General features: G+C 53.2%; 1 protein-coding gene across 1 annotated transcript in view; it reads right to left on the bottom strand.

The window, feature by feature from the left end:
* Positions 1–3,636: 3,636 nt before the first annotated feature.
* The window catches only part of LOC144731389 (hepatocyte nuclear factor 6-like), an 84,427-nt gene continuing 66,937 nt past the window's right edge, over positions 3,637–21,126 (bottom strand). Inside the window, 2 exon segments of the mRNA XM_078612407.1 lie at positions 3,637–3,735; positions 3,737–3,993. Coding sequence (XP_078468533.1) covers positions 3,637–3,735; positions 3,737–3,993 — 356 coding nt within the window.

Below are 21,126 nucleotides of genomic sequence, written 5' to 3'. Positions count from 1 at the left end.
CCCGTGTACACACACACGTACACACACGTGCACACATACACGGGTACACACACGTGCACACACGCGTGTACGCACACACGTGTACACACATACACACACACGTGTACACACACGTGTACACACACGTGTACACACACACGTGTACACACACACACATGCACACCCATGAGGTATATCCGAGAGCCCGGTAAAGTGACAGAGCGCGAACCGCATCTCTCCCGGCCAGGCGACACCCACGGGAGGGATGAGGAGGGGGTCCCTAGCGGGGTCCCTAGCGGGGTCCCAGTGGGGTCCCTTAGTGCTCTTCCCAGCAGGGATTATCGAGGAGTCTCCTCGGGATCCGAAGGAGGTCCCTAGCTTGGTCCTAGCGGGGATCAAAGGGGCGGGGTTTATATTGGGGTTCCTAAGGATTCTAACGGGGGTTCCTAGGGGGTTCCTAGGGGGTACCTTTCTGACCACGCCACTCCCACCAGGGGACCCGGTCCCCGAAGCCGGCGACTCATCCGCTGCGCCTCGGTTGAAGAGCCCGCGGATCGGCATGTTGCGATTCGATGACTCGATCCACGGATAAAATCGATTCTAACCATTCCGATATTGCATTTAATCCTCACGCGTGAGGATCTATTAAGACGGAGCAACCACAACGATTCCAGTTCGGAGGGGGGGGGGTCCTCCAACCCCCCCCCCCCTCATTCTTCCTAACGCCTCTTGCCTCCATAGATCCGCTCGAGCCAATCAGAGCCATCATCCTGGCCTCTTCCTCCTCCTCGTGGCCAGGGCGAACATCAGTGGCGAGTGGAGGCTGGAGTGGTCATGCACCTCGCCCCCCCCCCCTTTTCTTCGTCAAACCCGCACTGACCACCGTGGTGAAGTATGGTCACACGACCCCCCCGGTGGCGCCTGACGCGCCGTGGGGAGGCTTTCCTTCAGTAGAGCAGAGTGGGGCTGCCGGTCGTCGTCGTCAGTGCCACGCTGCCCCCCCCCCCTGCCACTCGCGCCGCTCAGGAGGGTGCTGCCGCCACTACACTCGTGGGGGGGGGGGGGGGGGTATCTTCGTTCGCTGTGTTCATCAGCCCCCATTAGTGGCGAGTCGTGATTATTATCACGTGGGAGGAGGCAAACCGGAGCGCCCGGAGAAATACCCACCACGCCTTGCGCGAGGGGACAACACTCTATCCCCTCCTCCTCCTCCCCACCCCGTACAGATGGAAATAGATGGAGGTTATTGCACTTGCTGTACTGCCTTCTCTTGGCATGTCAGGGTATGGGCACCACCCCCCCCCCCCCACGGGGAAGTGAGTTGGAACAAATGGCGATGAGTCGCTGCTGCCTCCACGCCTCTGGGCGAGACGCTGCTGCTGCTGCCACGGCGGAGGTGGTCGTGGTGAGCACCCTGCGCGCAACCTCCCGGCGCGGCAGGTGCCAGAGAGTCCTCGGAGTACCCCCCCCCCACCCCGTGTCCGGGTGCGACCACAGTCGGTGGTGTGGTGGTCACCATCGGCAGCAAGTCGCGTGCGGTGGTGTAAAGTGTCGGGTTCGCCCACCTCGTCCACGACGTGCCGGCCAGCGTGGAAGGTTACTGGCGAAACGTCGGACTCGTAATTGTAAATGTTGCAGTGGGTTTACTCTCCAACGCACACGCGGTGTGCTGCTGAACTAATGACGAATTTGCACGTTTTGTTTACGTGACAAACCTCACTAATTGGCTGTGTCGGCCGTGGCGGTTTTAAAGACGCATTTATATTCACGCGATCGAACCCACACATCTCCATCGCGGATAGTATTGGTCGCGAAAGCCTCCGTGCTAAACCAGCGTGGACGAGTAGGCCAAATACCCTTTAGATTTGGGGGGGCTCTCTACAATTCTCTCTAATGGAGGCTTTTTCGCCAGCAGGGGCGTGAGCGAGACATTGCAGGGCTGCGCCTTTGAAGTCACGAGGCGGAGGGTTGGGAGTGGGGGGGGGCTGTGGGTAGCGGGGGCCACGGCGCTTGGGCCGAGCCGGGCGCGTGGAGGCGGCGGGGACGTCGCTTTGGTTTCAACATCGACGGCGGCAGCTCCACTTCCACCCACGCGGTGGCTCCACCTGGGAGCTCCTCCTTCACGTTGGGCGCTCACTCAAGGCACTGGTCGCCCTCCTCTCCACCACCGTCGCGCGAGGCTGCGGGTTCGCGCTCCGTCCCTGCGGCCGGAGCTGCGCTCGCTCGGCTCGGCTCCACCCACCCCGCGCCCCACCCTCCTGTCCAGGCACCGCTCCCCTCGCCGCTGTCGCTCCCTGGGCTTCTCCCTTCCATCGACACCGCCGCAATCCTTGGATCCCTGCCTCCCTGCCTCGCTCCCCCGGCGAGGAGGAGGATGGACGGCTCACCACTCATCGCTACGTCCCTGGTGACTCCCGATAGTGCGCGTGGCTCGGATGAATGATCCCACCCCTTACGATTGTTGTTCGGGGGGGGGGGTGATGCAGGGTGGAGAAGAAAGAGTCGAGAAGAAGCGAGAGAGGCTGCAGGAGATGTGACGCACACAGATCGCCACCCCGCCCGAGGTGGCGCGTCCTGGGGCTCCAGCCCAGGCCGCGTCGCCTCGCGGGCTACGGGGAGACACTGACGACGATGATGAGGGGGGTGACGATGATGATGATGAGGGGGGGTGACACTGATGATGAGGGGTGACACATGATGAGGGGGGGTGACACTGATGATGAGGGGGGGTGACGCTGATGATGATGAGGGGGGTGACGCTGATGATGATGAGGGGGGGTGACGCTGACGATGAGGGGTGACGCTGAGCGTCATCAGAGCCATCGGCTAGAAGGGGGGGTAAAGCATCGTCAACAAACAACAACAACACACACAGCCACCCGACGGGACGCCGAGGCGACATCGCCGCATCGGAGGAGGCGTGAGGGTGACGCCTCACAACAACAACAACGAACAAACCAAATACTAATAATACATAATGCGTAATTATACATCGCAACAATAATAGTAACACTGCCAGAACGATGGTGGGAAGCGCTTTCAACTCATGTCCCCTCGTCCAGGACCTCCCCCCGCCCCTCCCCCCGCCCGCCGTGGTGGGGGGCCCGAGTCCTCCGCAGCCCCCCCCCCCCGCATCACGGAGCTCCCGCGGCAGGAGTCGAGGTGGCGCTCTCAACGCAAACGCAGCTTTGAGAATGAGCGCCCTGGAGGAGTGGGGGGGGGGCTCCCAAAGGGAGGGGGTGGTTAAGGTGCTACTAAGACCCGTGACGATCGCCCTTCTTCCCGTGTTCAATTTTGAGGTTTTCAATGTTTTTTGGGTTTTTTTTCCTTTGAAGAAAAAAAATCCATCTTTGGTTTCGTTTGCAACACAATGTTCTTGTGTCAGGGGGGCGGGGAGTGGGGGGAGTGCGGGGGGAGGGGTGGGGGCTAGAGGGGAGGGAGGGGTGGGGGCTAGATGGGAGTGCGGGGGGGGGGCGTCTCAGGTGGAGTTACGGTGGGGGGCGGGAGGGGTGCGGCTGCTCTTCACGAGGTCGTCGGCGCAGGCGAAGACTCATCGCCATCGGTCCCTTCGCCTCCTTCCGTTCACATCATCTCCCCTGCGCCGCCCCCTCCCTCTCGCCACTGCCGATCTCACGTCACGCCGCTCCGCACACTCCCTCAAGCCTTGCTGCCGCCTCCGCAGGACGCCGCGGAGGAAGACGAAGGCGGCGGCTGCTGGGAGGAGGAGGCTCCCGCCCCCCCTGACGAGGCGGCCCCCCCCAGCAACCCCCCCGCCCTCGTCCTGCCACTTGTCGAGGCTGCGGCGCCGCGCGTTCATGAAGAAGTTGCTGACCGTGGTGAGCTCCAGGCCCAGCTGCTGGGCGATGGTCACCTGCATCTCCTTGGAGGGCCGGCGGTTCTCCTTGAAGATGGCGAGCAGCGTGCGCCTCTGCACGTCGGTGAAGACGAGGCGCGGCTTCTTGGGCTGCGAGGCGCCGCTGTCGCGGCCCTGCTCCTGCTCCTTGCGCTTACAGGCTGCGCGCGCGCGCGCGGTGGTGATGTGGTGGTGGCACACGCGGGACACGTGGAACAAGTGGAGTAGGCGGTACACGTGGGACACGCGGTGTACGCAGAACGCCGAATGAAACATGGCACATGCAGTACACACGTGCAGCACACACATGCAGAACAGATAGCACGCACACAACGCACGCGCAGTGCACACACAGTACACACGATACACACAGCGCACACACGGTACGTATTATACACGCAGCACATATGGAACACGCAGTGAACACGCAGACCAGCACAGGACGGTACGCCACGGTACAGCACACGCGGCACACACGGGGCACATCACACACACAGCACACACACAGCACACACGCGGCACACACGCAGCACACACGGCACACACGCAGCACACGCAGCACACATGCAGCACACGCAGCACACACGCGGCACACACGCAGCACACACGGCACACACGCAGCACACACGCGGCACACACGCAGCACACGCAGCACACACGCGGCACACACGCAGCACACACGCAGCACACGCAGCACACGCAGCACACACGCGGCACACACGCGGCACACGCAGCACACACGCAGCACACGCAGCACACGCAGCACACACGCGGCACATACGGGGCACAGCACACACACAGCACACACAGCACACGCAGCACACAGCACACACACGGCACAGCACACGCACAGAACACACGGGGCACAGCACACGCACAGCACACACGCACAGCACCACCACAGCGTTAGTACACAGGCTGCAGGTCACAACGCACCCAGTGAGTACGCAGTCCGGCGCGACACCGTACACGCAGTACACACGTGAGTACACACGTGAGAACACACGCAGTACACGCGACAAGTCTTGCAGCACACACCGACCGCGCCCCCACCCCCCCACTCGTGACAATCCACTGCTGGATGACGGCCTCCCGATGCCTTAGTTACGGGAGGTTGTTTGACCATACTTCACCACGCTGGTCATCGTGGGTTAGTGAAGTGGGGGGGGGTATCCAGCAGCGGTTCGGACATCTCTCGTCGCCACTGATGTTAGCCGTGGCCAGGAACTCAACTCATAGACGCCTCAAAGACAAAGACCCCCCGTGTAGCCTCAACAGACTCTTGGGGAAAGTGCTGTTAGCGAGTAGCAGCACCTATAGAGGCCGGAACGGCACATGAGGGGGTGGGTGGCCAGCACCATGCCCGGCCACCTTTGTCTCCCCAGTGACGATGTTTACACACCGCAACAGGTACTCATTTGAGGCTGAGTCGACTTCGGGGGGGCCCAGAACCGCTTCAGATATTCGCCACTGGTGTTGGTGGCCGTGAGCGGGAATCGAATTCGGGTCGCCGGGTTTGTAGCGCAGCGCGCTAACCGCTGCGCCACCGCTCTCCAACGCATGGTCTCCACACACGCACTACCCGCGGTATCTCCCAGCCAACGCCAACGCGTGGCCTTGAAGTGGAAAACAAACCTCATAGAGGCGATGTTTCAGGCAAAGGCCCTCCTTCATGGCACGTCGGGGTTATGTGTGCCTGTGCACCCCGCTGACAACCCCCAATCGTCTCATCATCCACACTGCCTTCATCCACCACGCACTGCAAGCCAACACAACTCACCCCGACTCACCCGCCCACGCACCCGCTCACTCACTCAGTTGCTTGTCCACTCACTCAGCTACTCACCCGCTCACTCACCCGCTTGTCCACTCACTCAGCTACTCACCCGTTCGCTCGCTCACTCACCCGCTTGTCCCACTCACTCAGCTACTCACTCGCTCACTCACTCACCCGCTTGTCCACTCGCTCAGCTACTCCCTCGCTCACTCACCCGCTTGTCCACTCACTCAGCTACTCACTCACTCACCCGCTTGTCCACTCACTCAGCTACTCACCCGCTCACTCACTCACCCGCTTGTCCACTCACTCAGCTACTCACTCACTCACCCGCTTGTCCACTCACTCAGCTACTCACCCGCTCACTCACTCACCCGCTTGTCCACTCACTCAGCTACTCACTCACTCACCGCTTGTCCACTCACTCAGCTACTCACTCACTCACCCGCTTGTCCACTCACTCAACTACTCACCCGCTCACTCACCCGCTTGTCCACTCACTCAGCTACTCACTCACTCACCCGCTTGTCCACTCACTCAGCTACTCACTCACTCACCCGCTTGTCCACTCACTCAGCTACTCACCCGCTCACTAACTCACTCGCCGCACTCAGGGGAGATGTTTTGCTGGCCGCTGTTACCCCACGTGGTGTCACTTTTCTCGGTTCCAATTCCTATATGCGCCCGATACGAATGAATTATGTGAAATATGTTTCAAATGAGCCGGGATATCAGATCATTCGCTCTTTGTCAGCCCTATAAATAAACAGGCACTGCTGTAGTGTTGATACCCAAGGCGGTACCGAATTCTGCTCTGGCCCATGGACTATCATCACACAGCAGCTCACAACACTCGCTCACAAACCCACTCATTAACTCACTCACTCACCACACGGCAGTCCACAACAACACCACAGTAACAGCTCACACCAACACTCACCACGGTACAGGGAACAATAACTCTTACTCACAAGCTCACTAATTCCTCACTCACCACACGACAGTCCACAACAACACCACAGTAACAGCTCACACCAACACTCACTCACCACAGTGCAGGGCAGGGCAACGCTCACTCACAAACCTACTCATTCACTCGCCCACGAAGTCACTCACAAACGGACTCATTCACTCGCCCACGAAGTCACTCACAAACGGACTCAGTCACTCACTCACCAACACTGCAGCTCACAACAACAACAATAATCTCAGTTCGCCACCCACTGGCGGTGACGTCACCATGGCGCTTGTGCCAGGCTAGGTACACTCTGAGGCCAGGTGAAATGTCGAAGGCTCCCTGACAGGAGGTCACGGGACAGACCCAGGTGCCCCATGGGTTGACTGTAAGGTCGAGTCGAGTTTTGTTGACACCCGTATCGCCTTTCTGGCACAAATACGCCACTCAATGCGCCACCATGGCATTCAAACCTTACCCCATGAACATCGGACAAGTCTATACAATGAGAAAAAATAGATATACTTTTACTATCTATAGTTATTTAAAATATAAAAACAAAAGCAAGTTGTGGCTATGAGTTAATTGCCAGTTATCTCAGTCCAAGATGTTAAATAGTGTACGGGCCAGAGAACATCCTTGTTGCACTCCAAGGTGAACAGAAAATGTCTCCGACTCCCGGTCACACAGCTTTACCCGGGCCTGCCCACCACCACGTGTGTACTGTACGTTTAACTTATTTCGCACCGTACGCAGAAAACCGTGCTCATGGGAGGTGCGGGTGTAGGACAATAAACCAAACACAAAAAGCAGTTCTAAAGAAATTATTTTTCAAATCGAGATTTAAAAGCGCATAGCTCCAGTGGCTTCCTAATGTCGGAAGGAAGAACCTTCCAGACGGCCGCAGACGCGCATCTGAAAGCGCGATGCAGTGACCATCTTTGTTCGATGGCTCGCCAAAAGCCGCTGCGAGGATGACCGGAGTTCACGTTGACGAGATCAGCAAGGTATTGTGGTTCATTTGTGGCAAGCACTGTGTGTGTACTGAGTCCAACTTTATAATGTATTCGTGAAGGTCCTTAATGATTGTGAGCAGAGGATCTGGGACTCCAAATGCACGTCCGCTGTCGCAGACGGACGAAGGAAATGGTGCCCCGGTGTGAAACCCACATTGGGGCTCAACAAGCCTCTCCTCAGAATTCCTAGCGAGGCAATTTTGAATGCCCCAGTGGTTGTTGCAATCAGTGCGGTGCCCCCTATTAAAAATGGGGAACACAAGGGGGCATCCTTCCAATGCTGTCCTGGTCCACAGAACCCGTCCTGTGGAGCGGACGGTTGTAATGACGTCACGCCGGGCAGCCTGCACACAGACGCCACCCTCCCCCAACACTTTCCTGGAGAGTGAATCTCTCCCCGGTGCTTTACCTGGTCTCAAGCTGCGGATCGCCCTTCGCACTTCCTCAACACATCAGCCAACTACTCACACGGAGCGGCTACTTCCTCCAATATTTGAGGCACAGCAACACCAGCTGGGCCGACCCCACCATGCCCTATGATGTGGTTTGGTTGACCAATAGGGAGCCATCCCTCGACCGCACCCGGGCATTGATCAGCCTCCCATTGTATCTTTACCAGATGTAAAAATTTTCCGGCAACAGAACTACGTGGTGGAAAAACGTGTTAAATCATGTAGGAGCTAGAGGACATCCCTGTCGCACCCCAAGGTGTTCGAACGGGGAATGATTCTGACTCCCAATCATGGAGCTTTACCCTGGCCAGCCCACCATCATGGAGATCATTAATGATTGTGAGCAGAGTCAGGGACTCTGAAAGCACGACGAACAACCCAGAACCCTGGCCTATTGATGGGAAATCCGCACATCCGTACGGTGCGAAAGAAGATCAACATACACACGTATAACACACGTATCATTGGCCTTGACCAGGTTAATAATGGCCTGAAACCACATTGGGTGCTCGACAAGCCTTTCCTCAGCGTGCCTGGCAAGGTGATCTTCTTGGTTCTTTCGGTAAAGTCACGTAGAATGGAAGTAATAAAATAATAAAATAAAACATTATAAAATAATTCTGCTTGCGTTGTGGCCGAAACGTCGTGAGAATTATTTTATTATGTTTTATTTTATTATTTTATTATTTCCATTCTACGTGACTTTACCGAAAGAACCAAGAAGATGAATCCCTGCAGTCACGAAATGGCAAGGTGATGTTGAATGATCCTTGCCAGAACCTTTCCCGGCACACCGAGGAAGATGTCCCTGTAGTTGTTACAGTCTGTGCGTTCCCCGCCAGACACGCACACAGACACGCACACAGACACGCACACAGACACGCACACAGACACGCACACAGACACACAGAGCCGCAGAGACTAATCCCCATATTGCCTTAACAGACTGTAGGAGCAATGAGCAAGTGCTGTTAGCAAGCACCTTTGTAGGTCGCAAGGCCAACAACACGCTCGACCGCCTTTGTCTCCCCAGTGGCGATGTTTACATACCGCGCCAGTTACTAATTTGAGGTTGCGTCGACCTAGGGGAGGCCCAGGACCGGTTCAGATAATCGTCACTGGGGTCGACCGTGAGCGGGAATCGAACCCGGATCGCCGGGTTCGTAGCACATCGCGCTAACCGCTACGCCACCGCTCTCTACACACAAACACACACGGACACGCGCACACACACAAAGACAAATATCCCCCGTATAGCCTTAACATACTGTTAGGACAAGTGCTGTTAGCGAGCACCTATAAAGGCCGGCACGGCACACGAGGGGGTGGGTGGCCAGCACCACGCCCGGCCGCCTTTGTTTCCCCAGTGGCGATGTTTACACACCGCACCAGGTACTGAATTGAGGCTAAGTCAACCTACACACACACACACAGACACACACACAGACACGCACACAGACACACACACAGACACGCACACAGACACACACACAGACACGCACACAGACACACACACAGACACACACACAGACACACACAGACACACACACAGACACGCACACCGACACCCACAGACGCACAGAGAAGCACGCGTAGGCCGGGGGGGGAAGCCTCTGCCGCACCCGGCGAGGTGATGGACGTCGCTTTGGGGTGGCGGAGGGGAAGGGAGTCGCGCGCACTCGCGACATTCACGGGGGCCCCGTGCTGCTCCGTGCTGCTCCGTGCTGCCCCGTGCTGCCCCACGAGGCGGATCCGATTTTTTAAAATAAAAAATAATCGCGACCAGAAACAATATTCGGATGACATCCCCGTGCCGTGGGTCAGTCTGCAGGCCCGAATGCATCGTTCAGTGGCACCGGCGTGGGCACCTCTTTGTCAATGAACATCTGACCCCCACTACCCTCCCTGCACCCCCCCCCCCCCTTCGATAATAAACGAGAAGCCCGCGTGGCGCGCTGGTGGCTGCACACAGCGTGGCCTGCGATCCAGCGCTGTGGGGGCAGCAGCGGGGGTTGGTGGGTCGCACACAGAGTAGCGATGTTGCCAATCTCCCCTTCACCGTGCGCGTCGGCCGAGGTGCAGTACCCCGCCTCTGCCAGGCGAATGCAGCAGAGTCCAGCGAAGTGTGGACTGAGATCAGCCATCCCATCCGCACGGTGGCGGAGAACGTTCCCTCCCACGTGGATAACAACGCTCACTACCAATTGGCTGAAAACATCTTAACACATAGAGAACCGCAGAGCAAGAGTTGGCGCGGACCCACCGCCAGGAAGCGGTTCCAACTCGCGTCCGTGGCTCTACTCGGCGACCGCGAGGTGATATTTTGCCTCTCGTCTCTCACCACTCTGCCCCCCCATTCCCGTCCTCCTGGCGCTCCCAGCCCCCGCCGTTCCTCGCTGTGCCCCCTCGCCCTGCTGTGCCCAGTCTCCCGCTCCACCTCCCTTCGCGCTCCCCTTCACTGAACCGACTCCCACTGCAGCACGCAGAGCTACCTTCTTCACGATAACCGGCGGCAGCTTCCGATCCTCCCTTAAAACAACTCCCAGCTCAAATTTCGATTTAAAGCTTTCGTGACTGCAGGGATTCATCTTCTTGGTTCTTTCGGTAAAGTCACGTAGAAGGGAAGTAATAAAATAATACAAATATTTCATTTTATTATGTTTTATTTTTATTATTTTATTACTTCCCTTCTACGTGACTTTACCGAAAGAACCAAGAAGATGAACTCCCAGCTCGTCTCCCAGAGCCCCAATCCTGCGGCTACGGCTACTCCCTGTCCCTGTCCTCCAGCAACGACGAGCCGCACCCCAACCCTCATCACTACCCCACTCTTAATAACAACCCCCTTTCTTTATTTCAACCACCATTATCTTAATACACTTTTATAATCGTTGTAAAGCGCCGTATGTCAAGGAGACGCTGCATGACTCGAGGTAATGTCACGTTTGCAATGAATGACGCCGCGATGCAGAGCGAGCGGGGGTAACACGGGTGGGGGTGTGGGGGACGAGGGGCGGGTCCCCTCCCCAACGAGCGACCTCCTCCAGCGCAGATACAAATCGTGGGGCCACAGCGAGCAACCAAACCCCCTGGCTGGGCCCCCCGAGACATCCCCCTCGTATCCTGCACAACTGAGATCTCAAGACGAACGTTACAGCCGGTAAACAAACCTCCAAGATAGCCCTGTAATAACTCCACCTGCATGCGAATCAAACTAAATGTGCTCACTTGTGAGCGCCAATTCCACTCCAGCACGTGGTCTCTGAGTGAGTGCAAGAACCGTGCAAGCATCTGCCTCGATTCTCATCTCAACTTCCAAACCTCACGAACGAAATCGCGAATGAAAAAAGACTGAAGATGTGTATTGTTGTATCCTGTGTCTCGCCGTCGTCTACACGGACACGTGACGCACGCAGCACGTGCCCCCCCCCCCCACTCGGTCTCTGTTCATGCCCCGCGATGTTCGGCCTCCTCCTCCTCGGATGGCCATCGCGAGCTGGCAGCTGGAGATTCTAAATGAAAACTTCGCTCGCTGCTGCATTTCGACGCTTTTCGTCCGTTTTGCAGAATGATGCAGGGGTCAGCCGACATCTGAACAACTGCGAGTGGTCCTGTCGCTGGGGTGCTGCAGCTTGCTCGCGTTCTTGCTGGACGTTACATCTGCCCAAACCGATTCGCACAGCAGGTAACCTCGTCGGTGCGATGTGTCACGATGCCTCACGGTGTGATGTGTCATGATGCCTCACTGTGTGATGTGTCATGATGCCTCACTGTGTGATGTGTCATGATGCCTCACTGTGTGATGTGTCATGATGCCTCACTGTGTGATGTGTCACGATGCCTCACGGTGTGATGTGTCATGATGCCTCACTGTGTGATGTGTCATGATGCCTCACTGTGTGATGTGTCACGATGCCTCACTGTGTGATGTGTCACGATGCCTCACTGTGTGATGTGTCACGATACCTCACTGTGTGATGTGTCACGATGCCTCACTGTGTGATGTGTCACGATGCCTCACTGTGTGATGTGTCACGATGCCTCACTGTGTGATGTGTCACGATGCCTCACTGTGTGATGTGTCACGATGCCTCACTGTGTGATGTGTCACGATGCCTCACTGTGTGATGTGTCACGATGCCTCACTGTGTGATGTGTCACGATACCTCACTGTGTGATGTCTCACGATGCCTCACTGTGTGATGTGTCACGATGCCTCACTGTGTGATGTGTCACGATGCCTCACGGTGTGATGTGTCACGATGCCTCACTGTGTGATGTGTCACGATGCCTCACTGTGTGATGTGTCACGATGCCTCACTGTGTGATGTGTCACGATGCCTCACTGTGTGATGTGTCACGATGCCTCACTGTGTGATGTGTCACGATGCCTCACTGTGTGATGTGTCACGATGCCTCACTGTGTGATGTGTCACGATGCCTCACGGTGTGATGTGTCACGATGCCTCACTGTGTGATGTGTCACGATGCCTCACTGTGTGATGTGTCACGATACCTCACTGTGTGATGTGTCACGATGCCTCACTGTGTGATGTCTCACGATGCCTCACTGTGTGATGTGTCACGATGCCTCACGGTGTGATGTCTCACGATGCCTCGCGCTGTGATGCTGCGTGATTTTGGTTTTTCTGCTTTTTCAGCGCTGGCGAGCGAGGCCACTCGCGTGGCTGCGACTCTCGCCCCCCCATCCCCCCACCCCCCACCACCCCCCACCCAGAGTCATCGCCGTCGCTAGCGACATCGAGCTCGACTCGCACAGCTGGAGGAGGAGGGCTGCTTGTTGCTGGCCGCACGTCGTCCTCGCGCACCGCCACGTGGCGAGCCGAGCCGCCCCAGTCGCGACGCGCTGCCCGCGCCCGATGATTGCTACAACGCGCCCCGCGTGCCGCACACACAGAGACAAAGATACCCCGGATAGTTGTAACAGACTGTCGGGGCAAGTGCTGTTAGCGAGCAGCGCCTATGAAGGCCGGCACGGCACACGAGGGGGTGGGTGGCCAGCACCACGTCCGGGCCGCCTTTGTCTCCCTAGTGGCTACGTTGATACACTGCACCAGGTACTCATTTGAGGCTGAGTCGACGTCGGGGAGGCCTAGGGCCGGTTCAGATAATCGCCGATTTTGGCCGGGAGCAGGAAACGAACTCGGAACGCCCCGTTCGTAGCGCAGCGCTAACGGCGTCGAGGTACAACAACAACAACATAGACAGAGACAAAGACCCCCCGGTTAGCCTGTGACAGACTGTTGGGGCGAGTGCACACATGCACACACACATGCACACACACGGGTGCACACACACACATGCACACACATGCAGACACACGGGTACACACACGGGTACACACACACATCAGTCAAGCAGCCATCAGCGCTCTCTACCCCGCCTGAGTGCGCGATCTGAACGGAGATGAGGCGTGAGCATTGGGAATCGCCCCCCCCCCCCCCCGTCATGGTGAGTGAGATCCTCACCACTCACTCTGCCCCCCTCCCCAACCCGTGCCGTGCCCACAGCAGCAGCAGCAGCAGCGGCGTCGCTCACCGCTGCAGGGGTGCGCGGGGCTCCGCGGGGGGGGCCCGGGGTGCGCGGGGCTCCGCGGGGGGAGCCCGGGGTTTGGTCTCGGCCGAGCGGGTCCCGGGGCCGCGCGCTTTCCCACCGCCCAGGACTGAGGCATAAAGAAAAGCAGCTGCAGTGAGGGCCCACGGGGGGGCCCCGCGAACCCCACCCCCCCACCACCCCAACCCCAACCCACCCCTCCCCGATTAGCCGCCTACGAGCGCCGCTGATGGACTCCGACCAACGCCACGGACGCCCCGCACAGCGCCACGTGCAAGTGGACACAAGCAAAGCCAAAGATCCCCCGTGCAGCCTTAGCAGACGGTTGGGGCGAGTGCTGTTAGCGAGCACCTATAAAGGCCGGCACGGCAAACGAGGGGGTGGCCAACACCACGCCCGGCCGCCTTTGTCTCCCTAGTGGCGATGTTTACACATCGCACCAGGTACTCATTTGAGGCTGAGTCGACCTAGGGGAGGCCCAGGACCGGTCAGATAATCATCAGTGGTGTTGGCCGTGAGAGGGAGTCAAACCCGGGTCGCCAGGTTCGTAGCGCAGTGCGCTAACCGCTACACTACCGCTCCCCACACACACGTACACACAGACACACGGACACACAGACACACGTACACACACACACTAACTCTCTATCAAACACACTAATACAAACACACACTAACTCACACGAACTCACACTAACTCACACAAATATCACCCGTATAGCCGTTGAACACACTGTTGGGCCAAGTGCTGTGCTCGCGAGCCGTATCAAGGCCGGAACGGCACACAAGAGGGGTGGGTGGTCAAGACTCCCCTAGGTCGACTCAGCCTCAAATGAGTACCTGGTGCGGTGTGTAAACATCGCCACCCTGGAAACAAAGGCAGCCGGGCGTGGTTGCTGGCCACCCACCCCCTCGAGTAGCGTACCGGCCTTCTTAGGTGCTTGCTAACACACACTTGCCCGTAAAGTCTGCTAAGGCTATACGGGGGATCTTTGTATTTGCCTCGCTCTCAGTCCGCTCCACACTTCCCTTGCGCACCAATGGAGCCTCCATCTTACGCCTCACACACACACACTGCGTTATCATTGTAACTACAATGTAAATGACACAATGCGTTATCATTGTAACTACAATGTAAATGACACAATGCGTTATCATTGTAACTACAATGTAAATGACACAATGCGTTATCATTGTAACTACAATGTTAATCACACAATACGTTATCATTGTAACTACAATGTTAATCACACACTGCGTTATCATTGTAACTACAATGTAAATCACACAATACGTTATCATTGTAACTACAATGTAAATGACACAATGCGTTATCATTGTAACTACAATGTAAATGACACAATGCGTTATCATTGTAACTACAATGTAAATGACACAATGCGTTATCATTGTAACTACAATGTTAATCACACAATACGTTATCATTGTAACTACAATGTTAATCACACACTGCGTTATCATTGTAACTACAATGTAAATCACACAATACGTTATCATTGTAACTACAATGTAAATCACACACTGCGTTATCATTGTAACTACAATGTAAATCACACAATACGTTATCATTGTAACTACAATGTAAATCACACAATGCGTTATCATTGTAACTACAATGTAAATGACACAATGCGTTATCATTGTAACTACAATGTAAATGACACACTGCGTTATCATTGTAACTACAATGTAAATCACACACTGCGTTATCATTGTAACTACAATGTTAATTACACACTGCGTTATCATTGTAACTACAATGTAAATCACACACTGCGTTATCATTGTAACTACAATGTTAATCACACACTGCGTTATCATTGTAACTACAATGTAAATCACACACTGCGTTATCATTGTAACTACAATGTAAATCACACACTGCGTTATCATTGTAACTACAATGTAAATCACACACTGCGTTATCATTGTAACTACAATGTAAATCACACAATACGTTATCATTGTAACTACAATGTAAATCACACAATACGTTATCATTGTAACTACAATGTAAATCACACAATGCGTTATCATTGTAACTACAATGTAAATCACACAATGCGTTATCATTGTAACTACAATGTAAATCACACAATGCGTTATCATTGTAACTACAATGTTAATCACACACTGCGTTATCATTGTAACTACAATGTAAATCACACATTGCGTTATCATTGTAACTACAATGTTAATCACACAATGCGTTATCATTGTAACTACAATGTAAATCACACATTGCGTTATCATTGTAACTACAATGTAAATCACACACTGCGTTATCATTGTAACTACAATGTAAATCACACAATGCGTTATCATTGTAACTACAATGTTAATCACACACTGCGTTATCATTGTAACTACAATGTTAATCACACAATGCGTTATCATTGTAACTACAATGTTAATCACACACTGCGTTATCATTGTAACTACAATGTAAATCACACATTGCGTTATCATTGTAACTACAATGTAAATCACACACTGCGTTATCATTGTAACTACAATGTAAATCACACATTGCGTTATCATTGTAACTACAATGTAAATCATACACTGCGTTATCATTGTAACTACAATGTAAATCACACAATGCGTTATCATTGTAACTACAATGTAAATCACACAATGCGTTATCATTGTAACTACAATGTAAATCACACAATGCGTTATCATTGTAACTACAATGTAAATCACACATTGCGTTATCATTGTAACTACAATGTAAATCACACATTGCGTTATCATTGTAACTACAATGTAAATCACACAATGCGTTATCATTGTAACTACAATGTAAATCACACACTGCGTTATCATTGTAACTACAATGTAAATCACACACTGCGTTATCATTGTAACTACAATGTAAATCACACACTGCGTTATCATTGTAACTACAATGTAAATCACACACCGCGTTATCATTGTAACTACAATGTAAATCACACACTGCGTTATCATTGTAACTACAATGTAAATCACACACTGCGTTATCATTGTAACTACAATGTAAATCACACACTGCGTTATCATTGTAACTACAATGTAAATCATACAATGCGTTATCATTGTAACTACAATGTAAATCACACACTGCGTTATCATTGTAACTACAATGTAAATCACACAATGCGTTATCATTGTAACTACAATGTAAATCACACACTGCGTTATCATTGTAACTACAATGTAAATCACACACTGCGTTATCATTGTAACTACAATGTAAATCACACACCGCGTTATCATTGTAACTACAATGTAAATCACACACTGCGTTATCATTGTAACTACAATGTAAATCATACAATGCGTTATCATTGTAACTACAATGTAAATCACACACTGCGTTATCATTGTAACTACAATGTAAATCATACAATGCGTTATCATTGTAACTACAATGTAAATCAATGCGTAATCGTGACCACGCCATCGTCGTGACGTCATTGGGAATCACTGCTCGACTCGAAGCTTTCGTGAATGCAGCAATTCATATGCTTCGGGTCTTTCGGTGAAGTCACGTAGACAGGTGCAGAGAAAATAACAAAAAAATACAAAAAACTACAACGTTTCGATCTCAACACAAGCGTTCGTCATCATCCTCTTCCTGATGACGAACGCAAAGAGAATGGGAATCACTGCGTTATTGTAATATATACATACTTATATAATCCACACTATACACACGTGTACGCATCACGTATACACAATTATAAAGTCCACACTCTTTACTCGTGTATGCATCACTTATATATGCACACAGTCCACATTATGCCCATGTCTATGTAGCACATCTACATATACACACACACATAGTCCGTAAAATACGTGTATGTATAACCTATCGGCATATACAAGACAAAGATCCCCCTCATAGCCTTAACAGACTGTTGGGGCAAGTGCCGTTAACGAGCACCTATGAAGGCCGGCACGGCACGCGAGGGGATGTGTGGCCAGCACCACGCCCGCATAGACGTACACACACACAGACACAAAGATCCCCCATATAGCCTTGACAGACTGTAGGGGCAAGTGCTGTTAGCGAGCACCTATGAAGGCCGCAACGGCACACGAGGGGGTGGGTGGCCAGCACCACGCCCGGCCGCCTTTGTCTCCCCAGTGGCGATGTTTACACACCGCACCAGGTACTCATTTGAGGCTGAGTCGACCTAGGGGAGGCCCAGGACCGGTTCAGATAATCGTCACTGGTGTTGGCCGTGAGCGGGAATCGAACTCGGGTGGCCGGGTTCGTAGCGCAGCGCGCTAACCGCTACACTACCGCTCCCCACACACACAGACACACACACACAGACACACACAGACACACACACAGACACACACAGACACACACACAGACACACACAGACACACACAGACAGAGACACACACAGACAGAGACACACACAGACACACACACAGACACACACACACACAGACACACACAGACACACACAGACACACAGACTCACACACAGACACACACACACACAGACACACACACACAGACACACAGACACACACACAGACACACACATACACACACACAGACACACACAGACAAGAGACACACACACACAGACACAGATAGAGACACACACAGACACACACACACACACACACAGACAGAGACACACACAGACACACACACAGACACACACACAGACACACAGACACACACACAGACACACACACAGACACACACACACAGACACACACACACAGACACACACACACAGACACACACAGACTCACACACAGACACACACACACACACAGACACACACACACAGACACACACAGACTCACACACAGACACACACACACACACAGACACACACACACAGACACACACACACAGACACACACAGACTCACACACAGACACACACACACACACAGACACACACACACACACACAGAGACACACGCACACACAGAGAGAGAGAGAGACAGTAGACCGAGGTTCCAACGACGCAGCGTCGAAGCGATGATTGTCCATTCAGCAGGCTGGGTGCACGTGCGTGTACTCGTGTGGGTACATACGGACTGTTCTTTAAATTAAGGTACATTGGGAATTCCCTTCCTCACCACCACCACCATCATCGATTCCATTCCCTCAAGCGCTTACAAATCATAACATCGCCGCTAAATTCAAGAGAAACGCGTTACACTCTTACCTCTTAAAACTTTGATAATATTAGATTAGAATCTAATATCATCGTATATTTATATAGCCAGTGCCTTCACTCAAGGGGCTTGACGTAGCTTACAAAACGGCGACAGAGAATGGAATATTGTAGTTGGCAGGGGCGGTGCAAGGTTGAAGGAATGCGTGACGGCGATCGAGGGGCGCTTCGGGATCACGAAATGGAAGGGGAGGGAGGGAAAGGAGTGGAGGGGCGAGGGAAGAGAATGGGCAGTAGAGAAGAGGTGAGGCGTTAAGAGGGGAATGGAGGGAGGCTAAGGAAGGGTCTCTGCTTCATATACAGGGGCAGTGTTGAGTCTATGGGCAGTGTTAGTCTATGGGCAGTGTTAGTCTATGGGCAGTGTTGAGTCTATGGGCAGTGTTAGTCTATGGGCAGTGTTGAGTCTATGGGCAGTGTTAGTCTATGGGCAGTGTTGAGTCTATGGGCAGTGTTGAGTCTATGGGCAGTGTTGAGTCTATGGGCAGTGTTGAGTCTATGGGCAGTGTTGAGTCTATGGGCAGTGTTAGTCTATGGGCAGTGTTGAGTCTATGGGCAGTGTTGAGTCTATGGGCAGTGTTGAATCTATGGGCAGTGTTAGTCTATGGGCAGTGTTGAGTCTATGGGCAGTGTTAGTCTATGGGCAGTGTTGAGTCTATGGGCAGTGTTAGTCTATGGGCAGTGTTGAGTCTATGGGCAGTGTTGAGTCTATGGGCAGTGTTGAGTCTATGGGCAGTGTTAGTCTATGGGCAGTGTTGAGTCTATGGGCAGTGTTAGTCTATGGGCAGTGTTGAGTCTATGGGCAGTGTTAGTCTATGGGCAGTGTTGAGTCTATTGGCAGTGTTGAGTCTAGGGGCAGTGTTGAGTCTATGGTGCAGTGTTGAGTCTATGGGCAGTGTTGAGTCTATGGTGCAGTGTTGAGTCTATGGTGCAGTATTGAGTCTATGGGTAGTGCTAAGTCTATGGGCAGTGTTGAGTCTATGGGTAGTGTTGAGTCTATGGTGCAGTGTTGAGTCTATGGGCAGTGTTGAGTCTATGGGTAGTGTTGAGTCTATGGGTAGTGCTAAGTCTATGGGCAGTGTTGAGTCTATGGGTAGTGTTGAGTCTATGGTGCAGTGTTGAGTCTATGGGCAGTGTTGAGTCTATGGGTAGTGTTGAGTCTATGGGCAGTGTTGAGTCTACGGGCAGTGTTGAGTCTATGGGCAGTGTTGAGTCTATGGGCAGTGTTGAGTCTATGGGCAGTGTTGAGTCTATGGGCAGTGTTGAGTCTATGGGTAGTGTTGAGTCTATGGGCAGTGTTGAGTCTATGGGCAGTGTTGAGTCTATGGTGCAGTATTAAGTCTATGGGTAGTGTTGAGTCTATGGGCAGTGCTAAGTCTATGGGCTGTGTTGAGTCTATGGGCAGTGTTGAGTCTATGGTGCAGTATTGAGTCTATGGGTAGTGTTGAGTCTATGGGCAGTGCTAAGTCTATGGGCAGTGTTGAGTCTATGGGCAGTGTTGAGTCTATGGGCAGTGTTGAGTCTATGGGTAGTGTTGAGTCTATGGGCAGTGTTGAGTCTATGGGCAGTGTTGAGTCTATGGTGCAGTATTGAGTCTATGGGTAGTGTTGAGTCTATGGGCAGTGCTAAGTCTATGGGCTGTGTTGAGTCTATGGGCAGTGCTAAGTCTATGGGCTGTGTTGAATCTATGGGCAGTGTTGCTCAATGTTGATTCCAGTAGAGGGGTGCAAGAAGGGAACGAGACTGGGCCCAGAAACGGTGAAAGGAGACAACGCACGGGGGTTGTGTTTGGGGTCTGTGAGGGTACTCTGTTACTCTTTTTATTTTACCAGGTAATGCCCACTGAGCTATATCGATATTTTTGTTAAAGTTACCTGGCCATCACAAATGATATCTCAACGAAACAGCTTATCCCGTGGACATGTATAGCAGCCACATACTGTAAACGCGTGATGTTGATTCGAAATGTGAAGGAAAATATCCGAGGATCCGGAGAAAAATCCACGCGGCTATGGAGAGAGAGAGGGAGACGCGGTCTCTAAATACACAGCAGGCGTCAGAGTCGCGATCGAACCCATGGTTTCCTGCATAGCAGGCGAGGTTGTTAACATCTTGCCCCACTGGAATCAACTTCCCTTGCACATTAAGCAATACGGGGTGGGGGTGGGGGTATTTGTTCTGTTCATCTTATCTCCGTTTCAGCGTCTAACGCGATTATCCGGCAACAGTGGCCCGCATAATCGGATCTGAGGCGGGAAGGAGCGGCCGCAGCGCGCTCAGCAGGGCCCCCGACTCGCTCCCT

The sequence above is a fragment of the Lampetra planeri genome, chromosome 39 (assembly GCF_965212315.1).
Source record: "Lampetra planeri chromosome 39, kcLamPlan1.2.h2, whole genome shotgun sequence".
Classification (NCBI taxonomy): domain Eukaryota; kingdom Metazoa; phylum Chordata; class Hyperoartia; order Petromyzontiformes; family Petromyzontidae; genus Lampetra; species Lampetra planeri.
Note: the sequence above shows the minus strand (reverse complement) of the source record. Positions and strands in the feature narration are given on the sequence as shown.